Below are 15,117 nucleotides of genomic sequence, written 5' to 3' on the forward strand. Positions count from 1 at the left end.
CACACTAATTCTTTTAACAAAAAATTGGCGAATTGTAAATATCCTTATAGACGAGTCTTAGAGAGTCTTTAACCTCATATTACAGTTAACTGGTTTTATGAAAGGAGAAAAACTCATTTGTCTGATGATCCGATGGTGGAAAATGTTCCGTATATCAAGAATGGGATATCGCAGCTTGTTTTTATTGACATAAACAGTGCAATAGGACAGTGCAATATTGTGTGCTGCAGTCTTGAATTCGGGCAAAAACTCACTTGTTTTAATAAGTTTTTACATGCTTTTGTTATCTTGTCTTAGCGTAGCACGGTTGTTTTGATATGCTGCTTTTTGAAAACATTCTGTTTGTCGCAGTATTTTAAATGACTTATTCTTGCGCAAAATCAACCGTGGCTAGAGGTGCTGTGAGAAAATAAATGATCTCTTCTAGTGTATGTGTTGACGGAGTTTTTTTTGGTTCTTTGCTACATAATCTGGCAATTTTTGCTTGTTTTAAAGCAAAGGTTTCTACAAAATGAAATTTAACCCTGGCCTCCTCGTGTGCGCTACTATGATAGTTTCTTTCGCGTTTTTTTACGGGCTAACTAGGCTATGCTATTAGACAAGCTATGCTATTAACTAGGCTATGCTATTGGAGCACCCCTGGGAAGACCCTAAAGCCTGAACTACTACTACTACTACTACTACTACTACTACTACTACTACTACTACAAGGCTTTAATAAGTTCAAAAAATACTTCTGAAAATTTTTTTTAGTGCTGAAGTCTGATAATTCAAATTTAAATTGTTCATATATCGTTATGCATTACTGTGAAAATAGTACATTTTGTGCAGGAAATGTTCTCGGAAGATTCAGTGTTATTGGCGACCCTTTTTAAGAATAAAGTTATTAGCGTGCGTGTACAACAGTTACAGTACGCGAGGCTCGTTAGATCTGCTTGAAAATGGGAAATATCTTAGATTTCTGTCCTCGATGCTTCTTACCGAGCTAGCGCGGACCGAGCTAACAGTGGCAAGAGCTTGCCATGATTGTCCACGCTCAACGGCACAGTTGTTAACGCCATCACTGCTGTCCACGGTTACACTATCAAATTTCCCTCATAATTAACAACGTAAAAATTAGACCGAAATGAAAGAAAGCCCATTTGGTAATTAATTGCAGACAAGTCCATTTGCAAGACTAATTGCGGATTAAGAAGACAGTTGGAAGTTTTTGCCATAAACCATATCACGGTCACAAAAACAATAAAGTCTTTGAATTGGGTCGCATGTAATTACTAGATAAGCTCGGGAATAAAGTTTTAGGATAATTGAAGAGCTATGAGAAGAAATAAATGCTGGAAATTGTGGACAATGGTTACATTCATAGGTGAATACGAATTACGAAATCCATGCACGTTTCGTCTGTGGTCCATGAGTAACCTAACGTTTTGCCGTATACATAACTATTTCCTGTCCTCAAAACGAATTGTTTCCCAAACTAGTGTGAACAAACGAAAGCTTATATTTGTTTTGATTATGGTTAATAAATGACTCACTTATTTTCTAGATGCAATGTATGTTGAAACTGAATCTTTGTCCAATGAATTTGACGATCAACCTAACTGGAGCAAGAAAAGTGCTTCTGCGATCAGCCAAGATGCCAAAATTGATCAGTTAGTTCGAATCACGCAAATAATTTTCAGCAACGATGTTCCGAAGAAAAACGATCCGCTGAAACGAAAAACAAACTTGAAAGAAATCAAATTGTTTCTGGAAAAGCAATCGAACCATTCAGCTTCTACGTGTGGACCTGTTGTGAGCAACTATCTGAAGAATTTCGTCAAGTTTTTTGAAACTGCTGAGGGTCATGATGCCCGTTTGCAGAAGTTTCGAGCTGAAGTTGAAATTGTAACTTTGATAGTCCTTAAATTTCCGTCGTACATACCGATACAGCGCTCGGTATTGATGAAAATCATTTTACGAGAGCTTTCTTTTATTTGTAGCCTCGGTAGTTTCGAATACAGGAGGTTTTTAATTGATCTCTTTGTTAAGATTTCAATCGCGGGCAAGTGGTCGTTCCAAAATAGCCAAACATTCAAAACTCATTACGAAAGCTTATTGACATCGTCATTGAATTCTATTTATTTTTTGGCTTACAAATACGAGTTTTATAAGAAAAGCGGTTATCCGGAAACGCTGGATGAGAGTTATAGCAACGAAGAGCTAAGTTTGATTGCAACGAAAGACGAATTGTTAGAACTCAGTAAGGAAAACCCGTCAAAATTTTCAACTTCTTTGATGGAAATTTTGAATAGTTTAATTGCTGAAAAGATCCTTTACAATTCAAGCTTTCCGATAAAGCAAGCCATTAATTTTTCAGCAGCAGTTTTGCAAGATATCACGTTTGAATCTTCGATTGAGGGTGATTCAAAAACGCCATCGTTTTCAACCAGTCTTCAATTTGAAGTTGTCAATTTTGTGAAGTTGATTTGTTTGAGATTCGGCTCGGCGGGTATTGTGTTTATGCGACCACTTGTTGGTATTGTGAGTGATTATTTGATAAGGGTTGCAGCTTTCCTGATGTTGCGTCTGGGAGAAAAAGCTTTGACGGACGAGTTTGTCAAGTCGTTTTGTGGGATGGTTAGCCTAGCCGAGTGCATAATCAGGTTTGATATGAAAGCTTACTTCAAAATTGTTTCCTTTTTGCGCGCGTGAACAAAATTTTATTTTTGTCGTGAAACGTGAACAATTTATGGAGCGTTTATGCGCATAATGGTTTGCGTATAGATTGTTAACAGGTGGGACTTGTCATCGCAATCTATTCATACCGTTATACTGGCGTAACATTATCAGTTATAGATCGACATGTCTTACTGGACGGGGGCAGTGTTCATTTCTTCTGGTCTTGATAGATATTTATAGATATAGATACTTAATTATAGATACTATCACGAAAATTTGCCAAAAATCGTTAATATCAAAATTTCGAAACAAAATGGTCGCAGTACTGCGCTGTCTCATGAATTCTTTGAACTCTTTATGTTTCTCTAAAATCCGGTTTCTGGATAGTTCTTACTGCAACTACTATCTAGGACTACTAGCCACTGAGGCATGGCCAAATGATTATATTGCTAATTTAATAATCCTTATTTTATAGAAAGATTAAAATCGGGGTGAAATGATAGAGGCGTTAAAAGATAGAGGGATTAAATGATACAGGGGTGATTAAATCGGGGTTAAATGAATAGGGGTGAAAAAGCGGGACACCTTCTGAAATACCACGGCCATCATAAAACATCAACATTGATTTGAATTTTAACAAAATCGAATGCAGATCAAAGTCGAATTCGATTTGCTGCTTTGACAATGTTATGATGACAGTGGAATTTCAGCAAACTTATCGCTGTTTAACGCTGTTTAATTCTCGTTTTTATGCAAAAAGGCAAAATAAATTAAAATCCTCTTTATCAGTTACTATGCTTGATCTTTTCTTTAAAATTGTTTTTATAAGTCACGACTTTTGTATTGTTTCAGAAACGTGACGAAGTATGCCTTTGAACAAACCGATCTAAGTCAAATTCTGGTTTCGCTTTCATTTTCATTGCAGCGCTTTAGTAATCAGGAACTGCCAATAAAAAACAACAATGCTGAAGAACTGATCAACAGCCTTTCTTTATCTGGTGGCAGCAAAAAATCAAGAAAACGGAAACGTGAACAAATGGCTAAACTTGCTTCCACTAACGGGAAAGAAACTAAGGAAAATTCGGAAACTAAAGGAAAAGTGTACTGTACTATGCTGGCATCTACTATCAACTTTTGCGCTTGTTTGTTTGCAAACTGCTCTCACCTCTTCACTCCTGAAGTGCTGCACAAATCAATGCTCTGTTTTGTTTCCATTTCTCTCACTTCATTTTCCGGAACTCAAACTGAATTTTCGAGAGCTACTGTTAAATACCCAAACATGAATTATTTCAAAAATGATGACGTTTTGCTCGCGCTTTTGTCATGTTTGGAAGCTTTGATTATTCGGCCGAATCCAAAATGCTCACCGCCGCTGTCAATTTTGTCAGAAATTTTGAAAATGGCTGCAAATGACGAAAGACCCCAAGTAGCAGAAAAAGCGCAACAAATTCAAATTCTGCTGGAAATGATTGTGAAACCAAATATGATTCAAGTATTTCCGTCAATTGCGCTTGAGTACGAACCGAAAATAGAGGTCGAAAGTCAGTCAATTCAAACTGAAAATCAAGTTACGCTTGTAAACGTTTCGTCGCAGACGTCGGAGGCTAAAGTCGTTGCTCAAAACGATGTTGAAAGTTACGTTGTTATGAGAGCGAAGAAAACAAGAAGCAGGTTTGTTCAAACGGATGAAAAATTTGCAATTGATAAGATTGGGGGCGTTGGTGAAAAGAAATTGACCTCTGAAACTCAAAGTGACGTTAACTTGGACTGTGAAGATGATGAGGATAATTTTTTTGATATTTGTGAACAGTTTGTGCCTGAAATTGTTTAAGATAAATTATTGCTCATGAAGGGTTTTTTGCATCAAAGCTAACGTTGAAGAGTTTTTTAAGCGTTTTTAATAGCCGGCATCATTTTCTCAGCAGGCTATTATTGCGCTCCTTTTTTTTACGTCTCGAAGAGGAGTAATGGTGATCTATTTTTGCAATCCAAAGTATTTGGATTGTATTGGTGTACTGTCTTTTTTAAGATCTGTTCACGTTTCTTTTGGCTTTTTCACGTCAGTGAGAAGTCAATTTAGAGTAGTTATTATAGTCACGCTGAAGTAGAAAAGGGAGTGAAAAATTGAGTAGGTTTAAGTTGTGATTTTTTTCTCAGCTACCTTTCAAGTGGAGTGAGAAATTGGTGTTCAAACAAATTTTCGATTTTTGAGATGGAAGTTTTTTTTCACGTGCGTTATTTTGACTCCTGTTTTCAGTGTTTCTTCTTCGTCAGTGCTTTTCATATGATATATATGTGTTCTAATTGCGCCTATTTGCAATCGCTTGAATTCTTCAAGGGGCAGCTAAAACTTTTCATGACTTATACACTTTTTGTTGTCATAAAATATTAGTGAATATTTGACTTTGCCCACTTTAAAAAAAATCTGTTGTTTTATCACCTAGTTTCATCAGTGGCTGGTCTGGAACCTAATTACCGGTTCGAGTTAATAGCTAGCAATTTTCATGACTTTGTCACTACTTTATCTCCAAAATTTTGAGGGAAATCTTCAGTTTTGCGAGTATTTGTTGTTTTTTTGTTGTCTTATCACATCTCTTTAAGGACAGGTCTCATCGGTTCTTACTAATGGCTAATAAATCGGTTTAATCGTTTCTGTTCAAAGCTTAAGCTTTCTATGACTTTGATACTAATTATTTTCAAGAAATATTACTTTTTTTAGTTTTGCTAGTTTTTTGTTGACTTTGTTGTCTTTTCGCTCAGTATCATTTTTGTTAGGTCTGTTTGTTTGCGAAGAAAACTTTAGTTAGTGACAATAGTCTTTTTCAGATCATAGCTATTGTTTTCTGTGACTTATAAACTGTTCGTTTATAAAAATATTAGTGAATTTTTTAAGTTTTGCTAGTAATTTTCAAGTCTCATCGGGTGCCATTGGCGATTCAGTTACTCGAAGTAATGCTATCAGTCGGCAGCTATTGCCTTCTCTGATTGTTAAACTATTTGCCTTGAAAAAGTTTTAGCGTATTTATTTGCGAAGATTGGTTATTTTTGTTGTCAGAAAATATCATTAGTGACAGCTTTCACCGACAAGTTGATAATAAAAAAATAAGAGAATATATTTGGTTCCTCGAGTCCATAGAAGTCATTTTTTGCTTTGGACCGCCCGCGTCTTTTCAAAAAAAGTTTATGTTTAGTTTTCGTTGTTCTTGAGGACTTGTTGCTTAGCCTCAATAATAAGTTCATAATTGGTCATAAGATAATTCAATTCATCGAATTGTATTTCAGGACTTATCCTTCTATTTTTTTAGAGGTGACTTCTATTTTTAGAAGATGATTAGAAGAAGTCAAATGCTACACGTGAAAAGAAGTGTTTAGGTCAATCTACTCTACAAAATTTAACTAGAGAGAGTTAAAGTGGTTTTTCAAGCATCACTCTGAGAGAGAGCGAGGAAAGAAGGAATGAAAAAAATTTGCGCAAAGCGAACAAATTTTTGATCACTTGCGGCTTTTTCGAAGCGCATTTTTAGGTTTAAACTCTAACTTTATCGGATAACAGTGTTTGCTTCAGGCAACTAAACTGGTATTAGTGCGTTTGGAGGCTTTTTCGATAATATAATATAAATATTATACTTTCAGGCGCAATTTTTCAGTTATTTTGCCCTGTTGGATGCTTTTTTAAGTAGTTTTTGTATTCTTATTCCATTTTTATACCACGCGGAGAGTTTTTTTGGTACTACGTACTAATTTCAGTGTTTTAGATGGTCTTTTGATTTAATGTATGTTAATTCTGAGTGGTGTGTTAAAAAAATTGGGTAATTCTAATCTGATTTTTGCCTATTTTCGTGTTTTGTCTTTCAAAGGTTTTTCCAATTTGTTCTATAGTAGGTTTTTAGCAATAGCTTTTCTCGGTCACTTTTTAACCGAGAAATGTTATGTAGGCGTTGCTATTAAGACTTGAAAGTTCAAGGTTTTGTACATCAAAATTTTTACTGAAAAAAAACGATATAAATTTTTTTTCCGATTTTATGAACGCCTTTTTAATTGTTGTTTAGCGTTTCTCTGACTGACCAGCGAAATCCAGTAGTTATAGGGAGTGGCATTCTTTCAGATTGCTTTGAAGTCATTTAAAAAAAGAGTTGTATAAACAGATTTTGAGGTTTTCAGAGCGAATTTTTTTTACGTGCGGCAATTTCACTTGTTTTCTCTGCGTTCTCTTCATTTTCTCTACGAAAATTTTGAAAGCTGATACGTGTGTTCTAATAAAGCATAGTCGCAGTTGTTGAAACCCCACAAAAGGAAACTGCTGTTTTCAAGAATTAGACGCTATGTGACTTAATCAAATGTAAGAGATTTTATAGATTTTGCCTGATTTCGCAGTTTTTTATTCTCATTAATAAGAGGTCTCAATTGCTATCTCTGATGATTAATTCATATTAATTTAATCATTTGAAAAAAAATCGACCGTTCTAACGATTTTGACAAAACTTGTATCAAAAAGATTTAACGATTTGGTTTTTTTTTATCGCTTTTTTCGTTCTATCACTCAGCCGCGTTATGGATAGCTCTGAATAGCTTCTTTTTGGAGGTAGAATTTGAATCAATTGAAGGGTTTTGATTTATATTTAAAGTTCTTGACTTTCCGTGCAAGGAATACTTTTTATTGATGGAAAATTTGTTTGCGGGTATACTTTTTGGCCGCTCGCGTGTTATCTTTCCTCCTCTGGTAGTAATTCAGAATTTTTCGTAAATTTATTTAGCAGCCTCACTCTTTTCTTTGAGAGGTTGGTTTCGGGCCTAAAGGAATTTGTCCGGCTATGGTTTTCTTTTTTAATTCATCGAAAAAAAATTGTTTCGCTTTACCTCATTTTGCCGCTTTTTGACATTTTGCATGAAATCTTTTTGTCTTCTCTAGACTAATTTCATTCTTCGCTCATTCTGCTCAAAGTGCCTTTAAACAGCACTTGCCCAGCAAAGCAATTTAAAGTGAACAGAATCAGTATTGAAAAACTAAATCAAAATAGAAACGGTATAAACCTATAAATCACAATCATAGATGCCCGCTGATTGACTTTTCTTCTGATAAGTCTTAGTTAACATCTCTAATGCGTTTTTGGATTGATACCAGCCCTTTTATCCTCTCATTAACTAACAGGAGCATGTCAAACTGAAATCAAATCTGCACTGTAAAAGTTTTCTTTTGTCAAACAGTTTTTTTCCATTTGTTTCCATTCCTTCAGCCCAAATAAGGGTTATGGGAATCAATGGAAACTATTTTCCGACAATATGCCTTGTATAATTGTTACACATTGACTCATGCAGAATTTTTTTGAAACATACTAGACAGCTTTCGAAACTTGTAACCTCGAATCTCGATCGCAAAAGTAGTTATTTTAGTCAACTAGAAAGCTAATATGTTGTACCTGCGTACCTATAGAATTTTGGAAAATTCTTGTGACAAAACGTGGCCAAAAAACTGTCATTCCTAATTTATGGTTTCTTTTCGTATCAAACCCTGAATCAAAAATGTTTGCCTGACATATAAGATAAGAAGTTTGTGCGGTACGATCTCGTATCTGTGTACGAACGTTTTTGTATCTTGTAAATTCCCAATTATGGATACATATCATGCATATCATGGTCATGTAAATTCAAACATAAATGCAAAGTCGGAAGAAAGAGGAACTCTTGATCTTTATTTTAACTGCACGTCAACGAAGTTTGAAGATGTTATTGAAGCCGTGTCTCTCGTACCAACCGCAAATATTTTAAATCAGTGGAGAGAGAAGTTCAGATGATCTGAAACAAGCTTTATCCCTTTTGTCTTTGCAGATTTCATCGGTTTTCGTGTTTCCGGAAAAAGGTAAAATTCAATGAGAGCTTGTTGGTTTAGTTTATCTATGTTGTTCCAACCTTTTTATGGCGGAATATTGATGCAAGATTTGCTTTTTTGGTTCCAGATCAAATGGGAAAAATTTATAGGCTTTCAGAAATATGAATGGTGCCCGATAACTTCTATATTCGCTCAATTTGAAAATCTCATTGTTTAACAATTTGGAGATTGGCAGAGCGGAGATTATCTAAATGACAGATAACCAAATATAACCTAGATATATGACCATGCTAAGAAGAATATAGTTTTCACAGCCGTTTTTTTCAAAACTTAAAATTAGCTGCGCAGTGTCAACTAAGACTGATGCTCTTAAATGCAGTCGTTTTATGTTTGTTAATTGCTTACTTTCGTAAGGTTAAAACAAAAAAATGTTCAAGAAATGTGTTTACTTTTGACTGTTCTCCTGCTTGATTTGCAGGATAATAATAGTAGACTTCAGTAGATTGAAAATTTGCTATTTTTTAGCATTCTTTTCAAAACGTGCAACCAACAATTTTCTCAAAAAAGATAAAATTTGTCTTATTTTTTGCGAGAAACCTTTTGCGTTTTCTCTTCTTGTTTAGTTCTAAATGGTTAAAGTACTTTCATACTTTAGCTGTTTTGTATTATACTTTGAAAATATGGTGCTTCTAAAATAGTACTTATAATATGATACTTTAAAAAAAATTACTACGTTTTTTTACAACGGAAGTTTTGCATCCGTTTGATTTAATTTCATTTTTTATTGTATTTGATATTTTATTAATCTTAGATTCCCAGAATCATAGTTGTAGATATAAGCAACGAAAAGCAAAGATCTGAGCGGAAAATCTTTTTGTTAATTTTTCTTTTCCATTTCATCTTTTTTGGAAGCTCTTTGTTTTTGTCTGTTTTGACTTGAATGATAAATGAATCTGTCTGTTGGCTTACGAAAGCACCAGTAAAAAATTGAAAATGCGCACCCGTTCTGCAAATACCTCGAAAATTAGTCGGTTGCGACAGAGCAGTCAGTAAATCACGACTTAAACAAAAGTGCTCGACTTGACGAAGATTCTTCTTGGGAGTTATCAATCTGCTGACCCCCCACCCACACACACAAACACTCGCACATACACACACACACACACTCGCCACACACAAACACTTGAATGATAACGATTGAGAGTACAACTCTAATCGGCAATCTTCGTAATAAAGGAATAATTTATGTCGCCGCGGCAAGATAGTGTGGTCATTGTCAGAAATGATTGGGAAAGGACAAGTTGTGTATTTTTGGTGAGACTCGAAAGGAATGCTCACAATGCAGAATTGAAAGTCATTTGAAAAAAAAAACATCAAAAAAAATGTTGATAGTAAACATCAAACTTGGAGATAAAACTCGGAATCGACATGACAAGTGAACAGCACCTTTACTAGACTTGGACGTTGAGCACTGCATGAAAGAGGTCGTCCTCCGGGTTCGAAACATTACTCTTGGTTTTTTGGGTCCTTATCCAAAAACTGAATCAAAACAACGAAAAAGCGGGTCAGTATAATATTAATCTGCAAATTGAAGGAATTGGCGTTGAAGCGTGCACTGAGTCCACAATTAAAGATATCTGCTTAGCTATCAGACTGGATAATTAGATCCAACGTGAATAAACTAAAGAAGCGGTTGAACACGACTGGACACCAACAAAAACGCAAAAGAATCTGTAAACTTTATAGAAATTTAGGATTATTTTCTACAAAAGGTAATTCTCAATCTTTTAAAAAATCTAGCTAGTTCTTGACTCCATTTTTGACAGTTATCATTAGAAAATGGTCGCTAAGATAAGTAAATCAATACAAAGAAAATGTAATCGCTCAACATGCTCCCGCTAACAAAGTCATATTCCTGATAGTGAACTTGGGAAGTTGTTAAAGGATCGATAACAATTGAAATATAGAGGCATAGATCAATGATATAAGAAGTATACTGTTTAATTTGAGCTCGATATTTGCTTTGCAAATAATGCCTTGCCTTTTCCTTTTAATTGATGCTCCCGCGTTGTGAATAACTTATATCTTCATGGTGTTTTTTATGACCATGCTAGATATATGACCATGCTAAGAAGAATATAGTTTTCACAGCCGTTTTTTTCAAAACTTAAAATTAGCTGCGCAGTGTCAACTAAGACTGATGCTCTTAAATGCAGTCGTTTGATGTTTGTTAATTGCTTACTTTCGTAAGGTTAAAACAAAAAAATGTTCAAGAAATGTGTTTACTTTTGACTGTTCTCCTGCTTGATTTGCAGGATAATAATAGTAGACTTCAGTAGATTGAAAATTTTCTATTTTTTTAGCATTCTTTTCAAAACGTGCAACCAACAATTTTCTCAAAAAAGCTAAAATTTGTCTTATTTTTTGCGAGAAACCTTTTGCGTTTTCTCTTCTTGTTTAGTTCTAAATGGTTAAAGTACTTTCATACTTTAGCTGTTTTGTATTATTCTTTGAAAATATGGTGCTTATAAAATAGTACTTATAATATGATACTTTAAAAATAATTATTACTACGTTTTTTTACAACGGAAGTTTTGCATCCGTTTGATTTAATTTCATTTTTATTGTATTTGATATTTTGTTAATCTTAGATTCCCAGAATCATAGTTGTAGATATAAGCAACGAAAAGCAAAGATCTGAGCGGAAAATCTTTTTGTTAATTTTTCTTTTCCATTTCATCTTTTTTGGAAGCTCTTTGTTTTTGTCTGTTTTGACTTGAATGATAAATGAATCTGTCTGTTGGCTTACGAAAGCACCATTAAAAAATTGAAAATGCGCACCCGTTCTGCAAATGCCTCGAAAATTAGTCGGTTGCGACATAGAGCAGTCAGTAAATCACGACTTAAACAAAAGTGCTCGACTTGACGAAGATTCTTCTTGGGAGTTATCAATCTGCTGACCCCCCACCCACACACACGAACACTCGCACATACACACACACACACACTCGCCACACACAAACACTTGAATGATAACGATTGAGAGTACAACTCTAATCGGCAATCTTCGTAATAAAGGAATAATTTATGTCGCCGCGGCAAATTAGTGTGGTCATTGTCAGAAATGATTGGGAAAGGACAAGTTGTGTATTTTTGGTGAGACTCGAAAGGAATGCTCACAATGCAGAATTGAAAGTCATTTGAAAAAAAAAACATCAAAAAAAATGTTGATAGTAAACATCAAACTTGGAGATAAAACTCGGAATCGACATGACAAGTGAACAGCACCTTTACTAGACTTGGACGTTGAGCACTGCATGAAAGAGGTCGTCCTCCGGGTTCGAAACATTACTCTTGGTTTTTTGGGTCCTTATCCAAAAACTGAATCAAAACAACGAAAAAGCGGGTCAGTATAATATTAATCTGCAAATTGAAGGAATTGGCGTTGAAGCGTGCACTGAGTCCACAATTAAAGATATCTGCTTAGCTATCAGACTGGATAATTAGATCCAACGTGAATAAACTAAAGAAGCGGTTGAACACGACTGGACACCAACAAAAACGCAAAAGAATCTGTAAACTTTATAGAAATTTAGGATTATTTTCTACAAAAGGTAATTCTCAATCTTTTAAAAAATCTAGCTAGTTCTTGACTCCATTTTTGACAGTTATCATTAGAAAATGGTCGCTAAGATAAGTAAATCAATACAAAGAAAATGTAATCGCTCAACATGCTCCCGCTAACAAAGTCATATTCCTGATAGTGAACTTGGGAAGTTGTTAAAGGATCGATAACAATTGAAATATAGAGGCATAGATCAATGATATAAGAAGTATACTGTTTAATTTGAGCTCGATATTTGCTTTGCAAATAATGCCTTGCCTTTTCCTTTTAATTGATGCTCCCGCGTTGTGAATAACTTATATCTTCGTGGTGTTTTTTTAACTGAATTCAGTTTTATTAAATTTGCAGCTCGTGCTAGTAGCCTTAGTTTACTTTATACTATCGCAACCGATTTTTAAGACCAAGTTTTTTAAGAGAGAAGTTGTATTCGCCCGGCAAATTTATTTTGTTACGCGTAACTGCATCGTAATTGCACTAAAAAAATTGGGCACTTGAGTTTCTTTGGTAAAGCAGCCTAATATTGGTCATTTCTGTGCATTTAAAAAATATATATTTTCTTAAATTGCTTTTTTTCTAAAATTGTGCGTTGCTTAAGAACTTAAATTACATTAGGTTGTCACTTAGATGCATTGGCACACTCTGTGCAAGTATTGATTTGCCATGAAAATCAACTGGTAAGACACAAAGACATAAATTCAAGGCGCAAACGCTGAAATTTTAGTGAATTTTCAGGCACCAAGTGTGCTGTTCTAACTTATTTTTTGCGGCAAAATAGCTGTTTTGCCAAAATCTGGGTAACAGTTTAGCTGAAAGATATATATAGATTTTTTCTCTTTTTCCAGTCTCTGTCATTGTTTTGGATAAATTAAGTATTTTTAGATTGCAATTTTTTTAGTTTTTGGCCACAAGTTATTGCTTTTCAGAACATTGACACGAACAAGAGTCTCTAAGATTAATTTTAAAAGCTTTTAGTTGCAGATCGTTTTGTCGCTTTTCGGAATTGAATTAAAATTATATATTAAATATAATATAATAATATAATATATAATATAATATAATAAATTATATATATTAAAAATTTTGAGCCTCTTTTTGAAATTTAAATGATCATTTTTTTTCTGAAAATGTTTTTGGTTCATCTCAATTTTCAATTTTAAGGTCATTTTTGGCAACTTAAAAAATGCTTTTTAGTATACTTAAAAGCTATTTGATTTGAAAACCTTGAACGAACACACTTTCGGCATTTTTTTGGCGATCTGTCCTGCTTTTTAATTTTCTTTAACGTATGTGGTCTAAAATTGTTCAGGCTCTTGCGGTCAGCTAATGATTTTGAGTGAAATTTTTTTATACTTATCAGCTGAAAAAAACTCTAGATAGAAGTGCTTAGTAAGACTTCTGAAACAAATTCTGTTGTTTTAATTATGTTTCTTAATTTCAACTGATGCTCTCCAAATGCCTCTCGTTATTTGTTTGTTACAAATAGGTTTGTAGAAGATTAGATTTTGCTCAGTTAGAAATTTTGTCACTCGCAACTGAAAATCTGCAATTTTTTTGTCATATCTCCTATACTTGAGCATACGTAAAGTTTTCACTATTTGTTTTTACGGTGGCGGAGGTTAAATTCATGCTATGAGGTTATGGTTAAACTAAATTATGGTTAACTTACTTTTGAGTCTCAAAATTTAGAAGTTTTTGATGAAACAAATTTTTCAAACCTTTTTGGGGACCCTGAAACAAATGAAGATTGCACAAGCGTTTGTTTTTTATGATATATTGTCTAAATGATTTTCATTTTTTCAACTCTTTTATATTTGTCTTGTTTTTTGCTCTTACCATCATTTTTTTCCGTTTGTTCATCAAGAATGAAGCTAAGGAGCACATTTAAGGCCTTTTTGATCTTTTAAAAGTTTGGTGCACATTATGAGCCAATGCCCATACCTTTAATAAATACCGTTTAGTAGTGGAACTTGCCAACAAAGGTACAATTAAACAATGAGTATATTCGTTCCTTTGTCAACATATCCCACACTGTAAGATTTTTTCATGGATCAATACATTTTACTTGAAATTCAAGGAAGTGGACCAAATGGTCCACTTTAACTGGTAGGGCCAATTGCGCTAAATCTTTTCCTGACCTGTTCTATTCTGAATTTGAAGCAAGGGAGAAATTCGAGGAATATACTGGAAGATATGTTCAGAATTATTAACTATTAAGTCTTTCAATTTTTCTTTACGTAAAAATGAAACTTTTAGAGAATGAAACTTCTCATTTACTATTTTACTACACTCAGAAAAATTGAAACTATGTTTTGGCTACGGAAAATTCAAAAAAGTTCATTTTAGAATAGGTGATGTTAAAATTTTTAAGAAAAATTTTGTTTATAAAACCCATCAAACACAAAGCTAAAATTAAATTTTAATAATCAACTCTCGGTATTGAAAATTTTTTCCGTTTGTGACCAAGATGATATGCCTAGGAAAATAAAGCAGCTGTTTCTCACAACAACAGTAAACGACATTAGAACGAAAAATGCAAAGAATCGCAACAATCAAAGTCATGTGTCCTGTTGACAACCGATCTAAATGATTACTGTCTGTAAGTCTGTTCAATTTGGCGAACTTGTGACCAAACCATGTAATTATACTCTAGAAAACGTGCAGTTAAATTTACCTAAAAATTCAGATAATTTACCTGAACTGTGCATGTGTTTTGGCGTTTCTGGACACTACCTGCCTGGTACCTGCACGTACTTGCAATTGGAAGTAATTTTATCTGGAATGTGCATGTAGTCGCCCTGCACATTTTACCTGCAATTTACCTTAACAGTCCAAACTTTAGGTATTTTTACCTACACAATTTACCTTAAATTTGCAGGCAATATATCCTTACAGTGAGTGTACTGTAAAGGTAAATTACCTGCAAATTTCAGGTTAATTGTGCAGGTAAAATTACCTAAAATTTGGACTGTTCAGGTAAATTGCAGGTAAAATGTGCAGGGGGACT

The 15,117-nt window shown here is 34.1% G+C and overlaps 1 protein-coding gene across 1 annotated transcript; it reads left to right on the forward strand.

Moving 5' to 3' along the window:
* The first annotated feature begins 1,539 nt into the window (after window positions 1–1,539).
* Window positions 1,540–4,512, forward strand: LOC142346029 (uncharacterized). The gene is made up of 2 exons (XM_075398508.1): window positions 1,540–2,645; window positions 3,514–4,512. Exons 1-2 carry the CDS (start codon window positions 1,552–1,554, stop codon window positions 4,490–4,492), a joined length of 2,073 nt encoding a protein of 690 aa, XP_075254623.1. The 5' UTR covers window positions 1,540–1,551; the 3' UTR covers window positions 4,493–4,512.
* The last annotated feature ends 10,605 nt before the right edge of the window (window positions 4,513–15,117 follow it).

The sequence above is a fragment of the Convolutriloba macropyga genome, chromosome 9, assembly GCF_964194025.1.
Source record: "Convolutriloba macropyga chromosome 9, txConMacr16.3, whole genome shotgun sequence".
NCBI classification, from domain to species: Eukaryota; Metazoa; Xenacoelomorpha; order Acoela; family Convolutidae; genus Convolutriloba; species Convolutriloba macropyga.

Bases quoted from the DNA above. Each gene is read 5' to 3' on its own strand.
- LOC142346029 (XM_075398508.1), top strand. From the start codon at position 1,552: ATGTATGTTGAAACTGAATCTTTGTCCAATGAATTTGACGATCAACCT. The intron at 2,646-3,513 runs GTTTGATATGAA...GTATTGTTTCAG, and splicing joins CTAGCCGAGTGCATAATCAG to AAACGTGACGAAGTATGCCT.